Here is a 17,607-nt window from a genome sequence, read left to right on the forward strand (position 1 = left end):
GCCTAGGAGAGAGCAGAATTGGCAGCAGCTTGCAGGTAGGAGGTTCAGGCTGAGTAACACATCCTTAATACACAGCAGCTCACACGCTAGGGTACTTTGGGTATCCTCTTTCAGGAACATGCCTCGGTTATTAGTTTCCCTAACCCCCAAATTAATTTTAATTAAACCATTTTCCTTTTTTAGTCCAGCTTCAAAGGGCAAAGAGGAGGAGTTTCTTTCTTTCCACATCAATGAATTTAGGAAAGATGCGTCATAGGATTCCCGAGGAAACTCATGTACGTGCTACGGAGGGATGGAGGAAAACGACATTTCTGCTCCGTGGCATGGGTACATAGGATATTAATTAAAATGCAGTACTTTAAAAGCGATCTACTCTTGTCTTCTGGGACATCCTGGGATATACAACCAAGACAATAAAGTTACAGCAATTACTTGCAGGCTCTACAGGAGGTAAATAAGAGTGTAGCTGACCTGCGAAGTCCTGCTAATCCCCACGGTACTCACACAAGCCCTAATTTACGCTACAGACGTGCCCACAACTTTTACATATGCGACAGCCTTTACACACCAAAGCCAGCTGCGTCTAACGCGTCCCCTCCACCCCCTGTACAGGGAACCGTGACACAGGCCGAGGACACCCACCCACCGACCGCCCCCGATCTCACACACGCCACCCAGCCCCGACGGCCGACCAGCCAAACTCTTTTTATTTCTCCTTTTCCCTCCCCAACCCCCACAGCCCCATTATCAGCCCGGGCCGCGGCCGCTGGGAGGCGGAGGAGTGCTGAGCCTCGGCGGCTGCCGTCGGAGGCGGCCGGCGGCAGCTGCGCGGTGCCGGCGGTGCCCGGCGGTGCCCGGCCGTGCCCGGCCATGGCGCTGCGAGCGGGAGGGCGGGCGCTGCGCCTGCTGCCGGGCCGCCTCAGGGCGCACGGGGCGCGCCTCGGCTCCGTGGGGACCGCGGAGGCGGCGGAGGGTATGGGGGGGGCGGCTGTGCCTCACGGGGACGGGAAGGGGAAGGAAGGGAAGGGGAAGGGGAAGGGAAGGGAGGGGAAGGGGAAGGGGAAGGGGAAGGGGAAGGGGAAGGGAAGGGAAGGGAAGGGAAGGGAAGGGAAGGGAAGGGAAGGGAAGGGAAAGGAGGGGAAGGGAAAGGAGGGGAAGGGAAGGGAAGGGCAGGGCTTAGAACCAGGAGGAGATACCAGCGCACACCTTCTGCTGTAGTAGCTAAGAATATGCAGGTATTAAACCAGGGAAGAAGTGCCTAGCCAGCCAAGCCGCATACAGAGAGCTGTGGGAGCGAGGAGAGCTGTGTTCACCTCTTGGTTGTGGCACCGGTCCCTGGGACCTGTCACTGCTGCGCCTCAGGCACTTCACACTTCCTCGTTTTTCCCAGAAAAAAAAAAATAATATTACACGTGGAGATGGGCTAGAGAAAAATTAAAGCGGTTATCCTGCTGAAACGTTTGATTGTCGCCGTGTTCTTAGTGCAAGGCAGGAACCGGTGAGGACCAGCCATTGCTGATGTGCTGTGACTTGTGTTTCTTCTGGTGAAAAGTGCTGTGTACTACTAAGCAGCTGAAACAACTGCTTTGTGTAGTTTCTGTTTGCGAGCTGGCATGAGAAACAAAGAAATTGTAAAAATACTTCTTTTAAATTAGAATAAATAGTAACAAGCTTCATTAGGTAAGATTCTCTTGAGTCTACAAAATCCTACGTGTTCCTCAAAAGCATTGTACGAGGAGCTCTCTGTTGAATCCCTCTGTAGCCCCAGGGAGGTAACTGCATGCTCTCCTGCCTCCCAGTCTGAGTTACGGATGGCCGTATGAACAGGGAGCACCTTTCCACCCTGTGGTAGTGGGATGTGGTCAGCTGATTAATTTTGAGTTACGCAGGGATGTGGTTATGATTTCACATTTGGGATGTAGCCCCTTTGCCTGGTTGCAGTCAAAGAAACCAACAACTTTCGGAGTTTTTCCGTGTTCCAGCGTGTCTCGTTTCCATGTTGGCTCTGTAGGCTGTCAGCAGCAATATTCCTTGCCAGCAGTATGGCGAGATATGACTGATCTGTGGTTTAATTGATGTGAGCTGATGGAAGTATAGTATCAAATGAAAATTTTGTGTAGGAGTTTACTGTAAAAGAAGGTGGTGACTTGTAAAAAGAAGCAAGTGTTGAACTGTTCCCAAGGTGAAAGTTCTGTTTTCATGGTAGAAGAGAGAAAGTGTCTTTTTAGGGCGGCTTGCCAAAGGTCTGGCTCTGCCTCATACTCTTGCTGGGTACCTTGCTGCTAGACTCACGTGTTGAGTGTTTGATGGCGAGAAGCAAATCAGAGAGGAGCAAAGTTTCTGTGTATCATCAAACTTCCCGTGGCATCAAGGAAAGTCAGTGTTGTTTTCATCCTCTATTTCCTATTCCTTGTTCTAAGAGAACATACGTGTTTGTGAGAGAAATGCACTTCTTTATGTGTTTCATTCTTTCTTGTTTGCTGTTTTGCTGTGATCCTCTCAGAGAGCCAAAGCAAAACTTTTAGTTGTTCAATCGCTGAAGAGGAGCTGAAAATCAATTTTAAATCTTAATGGAGAAAAAAAAAACTTGATGCTCATTTCTTCTTGCAGATACTGAAGTCAATACCAGAAAGAAGACATTCACAGAGGTTCAGACAGAACGACTGGAGCAAGCGGAACGAACTGTTTTAATTAAATGCCCATCAAGACTTAATGAAAAAAAATTACTGCAGTATTTATCCAGTCATGGAAAAATTAACAGTCACTTCTTTTTTGAAAATCGGGTGAGTTATTAACCATGTAAACTGAAATCTAGACTCAGACAAAAAAGAAAAGCTTTTATTTGGTCAAGGCCTCATACATGTAGGTCAAGCATATTATAGACAATTAATATGTTAAACTAGGTTTTGTCTTTATTAATGTTTACAAGTTGCTGAGCAACAGATTTTTATTTGTAAGTTAGCTAAGCAACAGCTGTTGTAAGTGGTTCTAGTGACCTGTTTTACATTAAATCTTAAACTTTCATGTAGCACTGTAAATTATCCTAAAATAGAACTTTTTTTATGAACATTACAGTTGTGAAGGTGAATAGATTTCAGAACTCTAATATGTAGTGCTTACCACCAAGAATGGCATGTCTTAAATCTTTTTGCCCTCTTGTGAAAAAAAAAAAAACATTTTAAAAGTGCTGAGGTACAGAAGCTGGCATTCAGCTTTGTGACTCTCTCATTAAAATGTCACAGTGCTACCACAAATGGCTGAGTAATGTCAGTATAACAAGTTCAAGGCTTGTATGTGTTTATCTAACACTGTCTATTTCCATTCTTAATTTTTTAGGGAATCCATGCTTTAGTAGAATTTTCTGAAAAGAGCAGTGTAGCCTCATTACAGGATGTTGTTGGAATTCCGAAGGCTGCAGAGCATCATGTTGTCCCATTTAAATCTAGACTTTTTACCTTCACACTGAAAAACCCAGTGACTAAAGCTGCTCAAGAAACGCCGGTTCATCTCTCCCCTCAATCTCACATTCCAGTGAACGAGCTTATTCAAAAACTTTATCGTGCGGACAGTGTAAGTATAGATTTCTAGAGTTTTCTCAAACAAAAATGATCCCTGTCCACTTAAGATTTGTAAGTGGCCGTGTGAAGCATATAAAGTGATTTATTTCTATTAAAAAAAAAATCTCTGTTAGAACTTTGTGTCAGTGGTTCTCATACATGCAAACAAAAAGACAAAATTATTTTAAATGTCAAAATCGTTTTTTTCTATATGACATAAACGTTTGAGACTAATAAAGATCTTCTAATTGCAATGATAGTAAGTAGATGAAAATATATATTAATAGAAAATAGTCATAGTATTTTTACAGTATTTATTTTCTTTAATAGATAAGCAGTCAAATGTACATTCTGCTGAATGAGTATCAGCTTACCGAAGAAAATACCAAGCTCCGATTTCTGGCCTGTTCCCTGGTTCAGGATTTTGCACGCGCATATTTTCCAGACAGCACAGTAAAGCCATTTGGCTCTTCGGTGAACACCTTTGGCAAACTGGGATGCGATGTGGACATGTTTCTGGACTTCCATGACACACAAGAGCATGCTACACAAATGGTAAGGTTACGCTGTGCGTTTTCAGTCCTCATTCCTCCTTGTAATAGGAAGAAAATAATTTGCTGTTTTTGCAGACTTCGTTTGTACTGCCAGGGCAGACTTCACTGTGAAGAAAGCCCTCATCCTCCAAAGCTGATTGAGCAATACCAGACCTTCCTATCTTATTACCACTGTTTTTTCTTCTCTGGAGCTGCTGGGCTTCACCCATGCCATTTTAAAGCTTGGGTGTGATTTTTAAGGTACTCCATGTCCTGGTACATAATAATTTTGTACATGTGCATTTTGGGAGGGTTGTCAGATTCTTTTACTCAGTTTAAAGAGTTGACTTGCTACAGAAACATTATTATGTACTAGAGTACATACGCCTGCACGTAAAAGTGCATGGAGGTGTTAAGACCTTCTGGAGTAATATTGGTGAATAGTTGCAGGTAGCACCACTCGTGTTTGTGGTGTCTTCCACCAACAATTAAATTTCTTCCTAACCCATGTCTTCACTGGTACCAGGATACAGAAGTCTGTACTATGCAATAGCCAAGTGTCACGTGCTCAGGGTTCGGACTGGGGCAGCTTCCAATTGTAAAGCTTAGAGTAGGTTGTGTCATGGTCCAGGTTTGTGAAAGCATAACGAATGGGAAAGGGCTAGAGAAGGTTTTTTTGGAAGGTGTGTCTCTTGCTATTGGTTTTTGACTGTGGATAGTGTAAATGTCCTGTTGAATCGGAGAAGGTAATATGAAAGAAAGGGGTGAAAATCAGGATGAGAAGAAGGGAGATTTGGATTAGAAGTGTCCTGTGGAGAAGCTGGAGTTCTTCATAGATTCTGAAAATGCCAGAATCACTTAATTACCAAAGCTGCTTTTTTATGTATGTGATAATAGTTTGGGGAAAACTGGCTTTGTTTTCCTTAAAAAAAAAAGACGATGGCCTTAAGCTTTTGGAGATTGAAAATTTGCTTAGCTTTTCTGTGCTATTTACATATTATCATGTATCATATTTTTCTTTAAAATATGCCTTCAGACATTCCCAGTTTTCAGTATTACTGCAGTGATCAAACACAATGAAAGCAGATATGTCAGCTGAAGGATAGGATCACTGTGCCTTTGTAGAAAAGGTTAAAATCTAGGAACCCTTTACTTCAGTAGCCTCTTGAGTTTTGAGGAAAATTCAAGTATAAAATGTCTGTTTTCAAAGCATGCTTTGTCAGTAGCAGTTTTCTTTTGGTATTGATGCTCTGCAGAGATAAAATCTTTCTTTCATGTCGTGCCTTCTAAGGAAAATGCACACTCTGTTTGAAGGCAATCTTGTAATAGAAGATGAAATCAGAATCATAAACCAGACCTTAGGATAAAAGGCAGTGGGTCACTGTAAATCTTAGTTTTTAAAATCATCTTACGCACATTTTGATATTTGGTTTGATCCTTTTTTTGTATGTATGTATCATCTTTTCAGTCACACTGGTATTAACAATGGACTTGGATTGGTAGGTGTGTGATCAGCATGAGCACTCGGACTTCAGTAGAATGTTAATACAACTTCTTGAAAAAATGACTATACCTAAAATGAATTGCTTAATGTTTGAGAGCTGGAAAAGATGTCAAATCAATCATCCTTCTGTAGCAGTCCCGTATCAATGCTAGGAAACATGTAGTACAGTAATTTTAGAAAAAGAACAAAATTTGACCATTGATGTCCTTTATTCCTGCATAGTCAACTTTTCATTTGTCCTTTTGAAAAACTTTTACAAATCAAGCAGGGAGGCAAGCGTAATTGCAGTTGCCCAAATTTTTAATAACTTTTTTCTCCTTTTGTAGAATTTTGAAGCGGCAACGTGCCTAGACATCATGGAGTATTATAGTATACTTGATAAATTCAGTTTTAATGGAATGCTTCCAGTCACTGCAGATTATTTTATATGAGTAGGGGAACAGAGATTCTCACTTTAACTTCACTGTGCTTCTAAAATAGTTCTGAAATTGAGGTGAAGGTAAAGGAGCTTTTTTAATTGACATAACGAACAACGACATTTTAATAAAAGATTAAAACTACAGAAAACTTCAAGAAAAAAACTACAGAAAAAAAGTAAAACTACAGAAATTCTTCAAGTTTTTCTTACTAGTGTTTCTTTACATGTTCTTTACATGTAAGAAGATGCAAAGTCTCAGCAAGATGAGGAGGAGAAATAATCCACTGTAGTTGTCGTAATATTTAGCCTCTCTAGAGACATTTCAGCCCACATCTTACTTGGATAAATAGTTTCCCACCACCAATTTTTATTTCAGAATACTTCTTCCCCCATACTTCACTCTTGCCAGTGAGTTACGGAAGGCTCTTTGGAACTGGGCTATATAACATGCTTTATTCAATCATAATTTAGCTGAACCAGATTCACGTAGTTGACAGGAAGACTGTAAGGAGTGTATAGAAATGGCAGCAAGTCTAGGCGTGAAAAATTCTGCAGTGGTAATCAAGATGGTCTAGTGAGTGTTACGAGATGCACCAAAGATAAGGAGTATTCTCCCTCGGTGTGAGGACAGATAGTTGTATGCGTGTTCTTGTGTTGTCTTGTCATCCATTTGCAGAAATTGCTGCAAGAAAAATAAAAACAAGCAAACAAAAAACTAACAAGCTAGCAGTGTGTGTCCAAACGTATTTGCCTGTCACCATTCCCTAAATGAACCGCGCTACTCAAAACCTCTGTTGTAAACGTCGGAGAGGTGTGAGAACAGGCTGGGTTACTAGAAGTTGTGAGGACTTGTGGACAGTTGACAGACTTAGTGCTGTGGGGCTGCAGCAGCAAAGGCCAGCAGGGATGCTATTTGCACTGCTGTCTCCCAATTATGGGACGGGTCAGGGGGCTGCGTGGCGTACTTAGGCTCTGTGGTGCAGCGAGGCTTTTGTCCCGTATGCAGATGTCATCTTTATGCGCTGAAGATGAAGATCTTGCTGGTGGTGTTGAAACTTCCGAGTGTTAAAATGCGGGCAGATCTGCTCCATCACAGTGAAAGTATGCACAAAAGTAAGGTTTCTTAAAGCATTGTCTTGCAAAGGACCGTGCAAATCGTTAGTGCAACTCCTGTCTTGATTCAAGCACAGCCAGAGAGTACAGGAGAAGAAGGTGCCAGCACCTAGAGAGCTTTATACTCCGTAGGGAAACAAGATGTGGGTGTATCTCCCACAATAGGCAACAACTTAATACTTCAGAGGAAGGCAAAAATCTCATATAGGTGGCAGTGTGATTTATGGGGACGATGATATGATACTTTCCCTGGCAAACTGTGTTCCTAATAACCGTAAGTTGATTGTCTTTCCTAGGACAAGCGGAGGCAGAGGAAGGTAGCGTTAGTTACAAGATGGTGCAGCAGCAGTGGGAAGGTTATCTTCTGAACTACTGAATTGCTGCAGCCTTTCAGGAAATACCAGCAGTGACAGAGGACCAGGCATTTCAGCATCTATTTACATTAAAATCACATTTCTTTACCACATCTTGTGGCAAAAAAAGGTCAGCGACTGTGACTTAGATGGCAGTAAAAGTCAGAGCGTTCTTTACCAAGAGCAGATGATCAATGCAGTGTTTAACACAGATGTGCTGTGTTCGACTTGCAAGCAGTTAGGGAGATTAGGGAATGCCTTAAAACAGAGCTTTGTGATAGTTTTAGAGTAACAGTTATTGTATTAAAAGTTGCACTTCTTGCTTGAGGGTGTATATCAGTCTACCCCAAGGTAGTAGTTACTTTGTCCGTATATGTTGTTTTGAGCAACATTCCACAGGGCGTGAATAAGTGGTATCAGTGTTTCATTCTCGCACAAGAGGAACCAAAGCTCCATGTGAAAGTCCAACCAATTAAGAGCATCTCTTTCATTATTACAAAAAAGTCTTCATCCAGGTTCTTAGAGATACTGACCTGCTGCCTGGGAAGGCACATTGTGATTTTATTTTTGTCACACAACTACGAGCACCAGCACACCTACGTGTCAGCCAAGTCTCCATCTTTTCCTTTCCTGTTATCTTCCCTAATGTTTGTAGCCGTAGGCTTCTTTCACTTAGAGCTGGTCCTGCTGTAGCATGCAGTCACGTAGCCAAGTGGGATTAGGGACCACTCTCCTGCTATGTTCAAACACATGGGCTGGCGGGAGAACTGTGGGCAAGAGGAGAGCAGGAAGAGTCACCTTAGTTATCAGAGCAACACAAATTCAGCTTCTGAAGTAAGTTTATGGGACGATTTGCAAGGTCCGTGATCCCAAATTGTTTCACCTATGTTTGAGTGCCTGTTTTCTGTGCACCAACACAGTGACACAGGAGTAACCTCCTCTATTTATGTCTTAGAAGACTAATTAGGTCGCTGCATAATGGTCTTTGTGTCATCTCCATTCACGCTACATTCATTACATGTTTCACAGGGGAGGATAAGTCACTGTCAGGTGTAGGATCAGCAAGCAAAATTAGTTGGGGCTTAAAAACAGAGGCAGAGTATAAAGAGAACAGAGATTTCATCAGTATGGAGTTATTTTATTGGGTGTTAACTGCAAATATGACAATTCAAAATACAAGGATCTATAGGAAAATTCATGTCTGAGCTCAGAGTGCAGCTCCACAATTTTGTTATTTGTTGGGAAAACTGCATCAGGTGCGAAGTGATTATTTTAAGTTTTAAGGAAACTTACCTTCATTTTGAAGCAGTAAGCAATCTGCCTGCCTTTTTTTTTTTTTTTTAAGTTTTTAAATTAAAAAGTGATTTTCCTTTACACTGCTACTTTGAGGATATGAAATGGAATTACTGGTGGTTAGAAATTAATAGTGGTTTGGTTGTGTTTTGTCCCTCTTACTTTTTAACTTAATTGTGTGCTGCTCTTTTCAGTCAGTCTGTCTGCTGTCTTGGGAATTCCAGAATGACTTGTTGTAGACAGTGGTGTAGTAGCATTATACTCTCATCCAAACAAGTAACTTTACAGTAAGTTACTCACTATTAACCTGGAAAAAATGAATCACTGAGAAAAAACATTACTTTCTCTTTTATTTTCTACCTTTTTTAAAGCTATGCAGGCTGTTTTGAATAATTTATTTCTATTTTAGCCCGTAATTGCGCAGATTCCTTTGCAAATTGTTGTCTTTCAGAACTATTCTTAAATGTCTCTTTACTTCCAGAACTAATAACTTACTTTAAAAAAATCTTGTGTTAGAAAAAAGGTCCCTTTGAAATGGAGTATCAGATGAAAAGATTACCATCAGAAAGATTAGCAACTCAGAAAATTCTTTCTGTGATCGGTGATTGCCTTGATAATTTTGGTCCTGGATGTATGAGCATACAGAAGATACTCAATGCTCGCTGCCCCCTGGTGAAATTTGCCCATCAACCGACAGGATTCCAGTGTGATCTGTCCGTGAGCAACAGGTAAGACCTGGTTTTAAAAATTTTAGACAGAATGCTAATGCACTGATGTTCTGGAAACTTGTCGTGAAAAATATTTAGTCTACTCAGTTCTGTGTTGTTGTTAAATGTGAGTGTTGGGTCTGAAAAGGATATTTTTGACTTCCAGATCTCAGTTTTCCAATGTGCTTAAGATCTCTTTCTGCAGTATAGTAAACAATTGCTAGCTGAAGCTGAAGGCCTGAAAAATACTCTATATGGTAAGTTTGGCGTGTAGGGAATTGAAAGCAGACGTGGTTCTTCAGTCATACTTCCCTTCATGTATGTGGGTATACGCACAGCCTTGTTTTGATTGCTTCAGGTTAAGCATCATGCTAATTTTCATTATCGCCTTTCAGCTGCTTTGCGGTCATTAGACTTCTAGTTATTTCGGGGTCCATTTTTTTTATTTCTTAAGGGCCTGTGTCTGCCTGTTTGCTGGCAAAGTATCTGGAATGATAAATCAGCCCACCACATGAGAAAACAGCCTGAAATGTTACTGTCATTAGGGCCTTTCACGGTAGTGCCCAATAGAGGGAGCAGGCTTCTTAGAAATACTTCTCTTTGCATCTGTTTCTCCTCTTCCAGCTTCTTTCACTTTTTTAGTTTGTGGTTGACCAGTGGGTGATAGTCAAGCATATAGTTTGTTTTGCTGTCGCTTATTTTGAAATACATACCTTAAACCAGTGTTCACGTGTAGCACTGACGTAAGGTACGTAATTGGAAAAAAAAGTATGTAACCCTTTTTGTTAGTGTTAGGGAATGGTAAAATATGAGTGATCATCTTTCAAAATAGTTTCGATATGACTTACAGATACAATACTAGTATTACTAGTGTTGTCTTGTTATTTTGGAGAAATAACAAAATCTTACGGACACAGGGGGGAAGCACTTCACAGCTGAAATCTTACAAGTCCAGGTATTACAAAACTTTGATATGGCAAACTTCCCCAAAATGCTTTGGTGAATTTTTAGAGGAATTCAGTGTAAGATTGGGAGTAAAAATTCCTGTTCAACAAACAATTTAAACTAAAATTGCCCCCAAATTAAGCCTTGCTCTTACATCCTGCTTCCATTTTTTTTTCCCTGCTTTTCATTGCCTTCCCATTCATAGACTGCAAGAATGTTTGTACAACCATGTGATGAAACGGATAAAAGCTGATCCATCTGAAAGCCTTTATCCTTCCAGATAAGTTGTTTTGCAGCAGGACCTGGATTTGGATATTACGAACAACTATCAACAGAGTGGATGTGGCAGTGTGGGAATGAGAGCAAGCACCTGGGAGCAAAGCTGCTGCTTTCAGCTGCAGTTACTGCTTGTGTTTGTTTAAAGAATTTGCTGAAGAACAACTTCAAATTCATTCTGATCACGTTAATAATGTCTTCAACACTTTATGGTTTAAAATTTATAAGTTCGTTTTGCGCTGTCAAAAACCTAAGGACATAAAGCTTCAAATGTTAGTCATCCGAAAATTAGGATAGGTCCTTAGAATAAAATTGTAAAAGAAGTTCTAGATTGTATATAATGTAGTAAAATAGACATATTATCTAAAACACTCCAAAGGCAATTGTGGCTAAATTCTGTGTATGTTTTTTGCATTGATTCTGCATAGTTTAACTCCAAGAATGTGATGGGTGTTTTTGGATTTTCTTTTCTTCTTCATTATGACGTGGAACAAGGAAACAGGAAACAGCACAAATGCAATATTACTATTTACCCTTAACTGCACCATTCTTACTATAGAAAGCTATCAGATATTTAATCCTGGACAATTTCAGACATTCTTTTCTATTTTTTAATGGATAAAAGGGGTTTTTATTGTTGTTTTGTTTGATTGTTGTTGTTTAATAGATACCATCTTCCCTTATAATTGATAACCTAGGGCAGAGCAGCCAGCACTGCAGCTGGTACTTCCCATTCTCTTATTATTTACCTCTCGTACCTTTTCTTTTCAGTATTGCTATCAAAAGTTCAGAACTCCTGTATATCTATGGCAATCTTGATTCCCGTGTAAGAGCCCTGGTGTTCAGTTTGCGATGTTGGGCCCGCGTTCATGGACTTACCAACAGTGTTCCTGGTACCTGGATTACAAACTTCTCTCTAACCATGATGGTCATGTTTTTTCTGCAAAAGAGATCGCCACCTATCATTCCAACACTAGACCAACTTAAAGAACTGGCAGGTAAGGATAGCTGTTTATCAAAGAGGTTGAAGTGACTTTCACATTTATTTTAACTTCTGTAAAGCTATGAATAAACCCACGACGTTTCTGTATGCTCTCAAATACCACTGTATGTTGTCTATGTCTTAAGTTTGAAGGAACACAAAAGTTTCACTTGCATTTTTTGTGAAAAGAATGCATCTTAAAATAGATTCAGTTTTGCATTTCTAGTGCAATGCTAAATTCTACTTACAGGGGTTAGGCTTGTTCTATGCCTCAGACAACTAGAAGTGATTTATTTACTCAGTGCTCCCACGCTGCCTGTTTGTTGTTTATTTTGTTCCACTACAGACTTGTAGGATCTCATGTCTCTGCAGTTTTTAAGGATTTTGCGCAGATTGATGTGATGTCTGTTGTTTTATGGACACCAGATGTATCTATATTATTTTTTTCTCACAATTTGTAATATCCTTGAGACTGTTCAGAGCAACTGCAAATAATTTTTATATCATAGCAAACAAGGTGTTCTGGATGTTTCATACGTAGCTTTCAGGATGTGTTATCTTCAGTAAATTGAATGAAAGCTTGGAGAATGACATCCCAAATTCTTGATTCCTCACTTATTTCTTCTGCTTGTTGACATGCTTCCTTGGAAGCTTTGAGTATAGAAAAAGGTCTGTTCCGATGTTTTAAAATCAGGTTAAATGTTTCCATCAGCAGTTACAGACAAGTTCTCAAAATAAATCAGAAATTTTTATATGCGGAATGAAACATGTCTTAGGAATATTCTGTAGAAATTTCAATAGCTTTACAGAAAAAGAAGTGTGGACATTTTGAGTGTGATTATTGATGCCCTTGTATAGCTATTAACCTCAGAAATTTGTGCTGTTTTGTGTATTATAAAGCTCTGTATGCAGAAATACCAGGTTTGTTTCTTAAAATAACTTTGGAGATAGAAAGTCATCACATACCTTATTCCTGGATGCTCTTGAAAATATGTCATCTACTCATGCTCATTTTGCTTTGCTTGTCAAAACATTTTTTTCTTTTCCATCTTTAGGGTTAAGATTCAACTTAAATGGTTAAAATTCGCTTGTGAACTTCTCATTTGCTGTGCTTAATGTAATAGCATTCATTGAATTCAGTCATGTCTCCTATTTGAATTTGATTACATACAGTGGCACTTTATTGTTTATCACTTCAAAACATGCTTGCGATCTTTGTTTCAGATGAAAAAGACAAGCATATAATTGGAGGAAATGATTGCTCATTTGTTAGTGATTTAAGCAAGATCAACCCTACAAAAAATACAGAAACACTTGGTAGGTAAATCTTCATTAACTTCCCTTTTTCTGAGTGTGTAGAAGATGAATTATTCCTTGATGTTACTGTTGGCTCTTGGTTTTCTTTCCCTTAGATGAGCTGCTCTGTGACTTCTTCGAATATTTTGGAAACTTTGACTTCAGAAAGAATTCCTTAAATCTTCGACGGGTAAGTGAATTTTAGTCTCTTATCGTTATTGATTGAATTTCTGTGACAGATAACGTGATCGTTCTGTGCTCGCCAAGAGGGCTGCACTATCACTTTGGTTTTTATATATCAGTCATGTTATTTGCTGGTGTGTGTGTGTGTGTGTGTATGGAAGCGTAACAGACGTGTATATATGTAAGTACCTTAACTAGCACCTGTTTTTGGTGGACTGCTAGGAGGATGAGGGGTTTCGGAGCAGTGCTGCTGTGCAGACACCCTTGTTTGTGTTCCATTTCCTACTTGGGCACTACCGGTTTCTGGCATGAAAGGTCTTTTGCCAGTACAGGCTGATCCTAGAAACTAATTAATTAAGCTGGGTAAATTTTGTTTGCCATTAAGGCTTAAGAGATGAGCAAAAGCCTCCACATGCCACAGCCTGACCTGGAGAGGGGAAATGTCTGTGCTGCTGATGTTTTTCTGTTTAACTAGTCCTGGCCCTGGGGCCAAGGGTGTGTGTCAGTATGTGGGCTCTTCCTGGACAAGCATTATCTGGTAGGTTCCTACTAGAGCTTGCAGAGGTTCTGTAATGCAGAGCAAGTTAGCTGAGGAGCACTGATGAGCACTGTGATGGGAAGTGCATTTCAGTAGCAAACTATGTAGTTGTCAACAACTTGTATTGTACTATTTGAGTGCACAAAAGTGGACCGTGACCCAAATAGCTCTGTACTTAAAAAACAAACTGAACTGGGGGGGAAGTTCAGCCAAGGCAGCGGTCTTGCTTTGTTATACTAGCTCTTAGTGAGCACCGTGAGGGGAATGGTTTGAACAGAGTAAGTGCTTGGAGTAGCTTATCAGACTGGGCTGTGCACGTTAATATGACACACTCCTGCTGCCCGTACACAAATGGAGATAGGAGCAGATTGCAGTGAGTGAGGTTTGAGGTTTGTGGAAAAGCAAACAGGAGGGTGGCCAAAAAGGCAGGGTAAGTTGTTGTCGTACATTCTTTGCCTTGAAGGAAGTCTAATCTCAATGTGGCAAGGAAAACAACCACTAAGAGGATTTAGAGAATAGAGTCATACAGTTAGATTGACAGGAAAATTAACTTGATTAATAATGACTTTTTTTTTCCCAAAAAGTTCTCTACTAGGTCAGAATTCTCTTAACGCTGATGTGATAACTCCAGTGATTTGTTACTAGCTCAGCATATAATGCGTATGTGCAACTTTGTGTTTGTTTTTTTTTTCCCTTTACACTATTTGCAGGGAAAGGAAGTAAATAAACCTGAATCGTCTCCTCTTTATATCTGGAATCCCTTTGAACAAGACCTTAATATCAGCAAGAATGTTAATCAGCCACAGCTGGAGAAATTTGTAGCTATGGCCCGAGAAAGTGCCTGGATTTTACAGAAGGAAGATAGAACTCAGCGAATGATCAATAAAGAGCCCTGGGGACTGGCAGCCCTACTAACACCATTTGGAAAAAGTAATCCAAACAAGATGAGAAGGACAAAGGGATTGGGAAGTGAAACAATCAGAAGCCTTTTAGACTCCTTAAAGTTAAGTAATGCAAGCAACCTACAAAAAGCAGTGGGAAAGTGACTTTCGGCACAAAACCAAGGTAGTTGCTATTCTGTTTTAGGAATTGAATGTGATACTGTCTGAAGAACATTACTTTTAATATTTCTATTATGGTGAAATGGAGAGTCAGGTAACCTCTGGTTTTCATTGTGATGGTTCTTTGTACAGGTCTGCTTTCCTTCTGTACATTGTCTCCTCCTTACTCTTCACTCTTCCATCTGTTTTATGAATGAAGAACATTAAAATGCAAATTTTACAGATATATTTTGGAAATATCCTTCAGTTGGGCACTCTTTAAAAAAGGAAAAAAAAAAAAGGACTGACAAGAGCAGCATGGGAAAAAGCCCTTGGGAATTCTTGTGGTTAGCATACAAATGATGCGTTAAGGAAAAGCTCAAGAAGCAACCACCTTCCAGTGAAACCACATGTTAAAAGAAGACAAATATTAGAACCATCGCTTCCACTGCAACCACATTCTGGAAGCCAGTAAAACCAAAGTGCGTGTATCTATTTTTGTAATTGTTTTCAATTCATGTAGGTAGTGCCTGGACAAAAATAAAGAGAATGGAATTAGGTAGTAGGGTTTGCAGCTTCATACTGGATTGCTCTCCAAAAATAGCACACCTGCTTTGTGTTGGAAATGTGGGTTTGCTCTTGTGTTTACCACCTGTTCTCAAACTTCTTCAATCCACTCTCCTATATTATTTGTACCCATAGGGCTGGGTCTCGCTCGTACGTGCTCATGTTTCTCGTTTTGCCTTCAGCTTCACTTTAAGCCTGTATTTCAGGTTCCAGTAGGAGCTTTTCTTGCCTAATCACTCCCCTCAAAGTTGTTGCCTACTAGGCAACACCAAAGCCTTCCTCTCATGATCTCTGTATCTCTCTGCTCTTTACAGAGGTCCACGGGGAATCACGTAACAGGTTTGAGTGCCGTCCCCAGTCTTGCCTTATTTTTCATATATTCAGGAGAGTACTGACTGTACCTCTTCCAGATCAGCTAAACCAGTGAGAAATGTTTATTGGTGGCTTAAAGAAAGCATTGAGTTCTCCATGCTTTCACCATAAAAGAGTGTTTTTGGAGGAAGATGGAGAGGGCTGGAAGGAAGGAAGACAGAAAGAGAAATGGAGAGAGAGCAGTCAAATGTCAGATTTTTTCCAGGTAGATTTGGGAGTATTCTACCTGTCCAGTTTGAGAGCCACTCATCCATTAAAACTAAATGGCAGGCATGATGAGGACAACTTACAGACTGCTGTTTGTTAAAACAGAACTTTAAAAAGAACTCTTTAAAGAAATTCTGTGCAAGAGATTACTGTAACTCAGATATTGTCATACAGATGCAATATTGAACAAGAAACAGTACTCATAAACATCAGTATATTTAGATTCTTTAATTCACTAGCGGTATATGATTTTGTGTGGACTTTCTGTTGGTGTAGTCTGAACTGGTATGTTGGTATTAGCAGTTAAAGAGTGTGCTCTCTTTTCCCAGAGGTATGTTTATCGGAAATAATTTGGGCAGTAACATGTAATTATGAAGTATTTGTAAAATACCACTGGGCAGGGAGAAGCACTGTTCAGCAGTTAGCAACCTAATCAATTAGACGTGGAATGGCACGAACACCCTTTTACAGATCAATGTGATGTTAATTCATTTGGACTTTAAAATAATATTCATACCTGTCCATTTCATGTTCATAAACATTTTATCAAATGATTTTAACAGTTTTTATCTTAGTCACAGGAATTAATTCTCGTATTAACTGCTTTGGGCATTGGAGTTCAAACTTAGCTTTCTACTTAAATCCCTGGTGCTACTGTGTGAACTTCTCAGAGGCTGGAATGAAGTTTGTTGTAACTTGTTATTGGTGCTAACAAAACCTTTTGATATCAAGCTTGGCACTGGCGTGGTAAGCAGTCCATTGCTACCTTGATCTTTAGAGAACCTAAATAAATTTTCTCCTGTTTCCCGAGCCGTAGACTTTGAAGCTGTTGAAGATCAGGGTGGTACTTGAGTACTTGCAAGTTTCCTTTTTTCCAGCCAAACAAAATGGGTACCACAGGGATCTCCGCATAGGGATGATGTGCTGGAGAGCCTCTGGGTGAGGATTAAGGGAAAGAAAAGCAAAGCAGATGTTGTCGTGGGTGTCTTCTATTGATCACCTGCCCAGGATGGTAGCAGAGATGAGTTACTCCATAGGCAACTAGGAGAAATCCTCAACTCGGAATGAGGAAAAGGTGGAGGCATGTAATGCATTTTTGTCTCGATGTTTAATATTAATGATAAATCTTGGGTTGCTGGTCTCCTGAGCTGGGGGGAGCAATGATTTTCTATCTGTGGTCACCAAAACTGTGAGGGAACAGTTGTATCAGCTCAGTGTTCACAGTCCAGAGGGCCTGATGGGATTCACCCCAGAGAACTGAAGGAGTTTGTTGAGGGATCCACCTATAACATCCAATATTTACCAAAGGTGGTGTGAGTCTGGGAAGTCCCTGCTGGCTGAAAGGCAGCCAAGAGAAGAACATCTGAGAAGAGCCAGGGAACTGTGGAGCTGTTAGTCTAATCTCAGTCCCTGGAAGAGTTAAGAAGATTTCCTGGGGGGATGTTGAAAGGCATTTGAAGAACAAAGCTATGATCAGGCATAGTCAACATGGGAGCATCAGGGGAAAGTCCTCCTGCCTTAGCAATTTGATCCCCTTCCATGGTCACACCCCCCACCCCCCCCCCCGTGGTGGATGAAGGGACGGCTGTGGATGCCTTCTAGATTTTAGTAAGGCCTTTGGTACTGTCCCTCACAGTAACCTGGGCAAATTGTCCAGCTGTGAGGCAACCAGCTTCACACTTCGCTGGGTGATGAACGGGCTCAAGGGGAGAGCTCAAAGGGT

At 40.5% G+C, this 17,607-nt stretch overlaps 1 protein-coding gene across 1 annotated transcript; it reads left to right on the forward strand.

Moving 5' to 3' along the window:
- The first annotated feature begins 826 nt into the window (after nt 1-826).
- MTPAP (mitochondrial poly(A) polymerase) lies at nt 827-16,694 on the forward strand. Its single transcript, XM_083824614.1, has 9 exons — nt 827-973; nt 2,611-2,783; nt 3,337-3,570; nt 3,888-4,112; nt 9,288-9,499; nt 11,471-11,697; nt 12,906-12,998; nt 13,094-13,167; nt 14,409-16,694. Exons 1-9 carry the CDS (start codon nt 871-873, stop codon nt 14,742-14,744), a joined length of 1,677 nt encoding a protein of 558 aa, XP_083680740.1. The 5' UTR covers nt 827-870; the 3' UTR covers nt 14,745-16,694.
- The last annotated feature ends 913 nt before the right edge of the window (nt 16,695-17,607 follow it).

The sequence above is a fragment of the Anser anser genome (assembly GCF_964211835.1).
Source record: "Anser anser genome assembly, chromosome: 2".
Lineage (NCBI taxonomy): Eukaryota > Metazoa > Chordata > Aves > Anseriformes > Anatidae > Anser > Anser anser.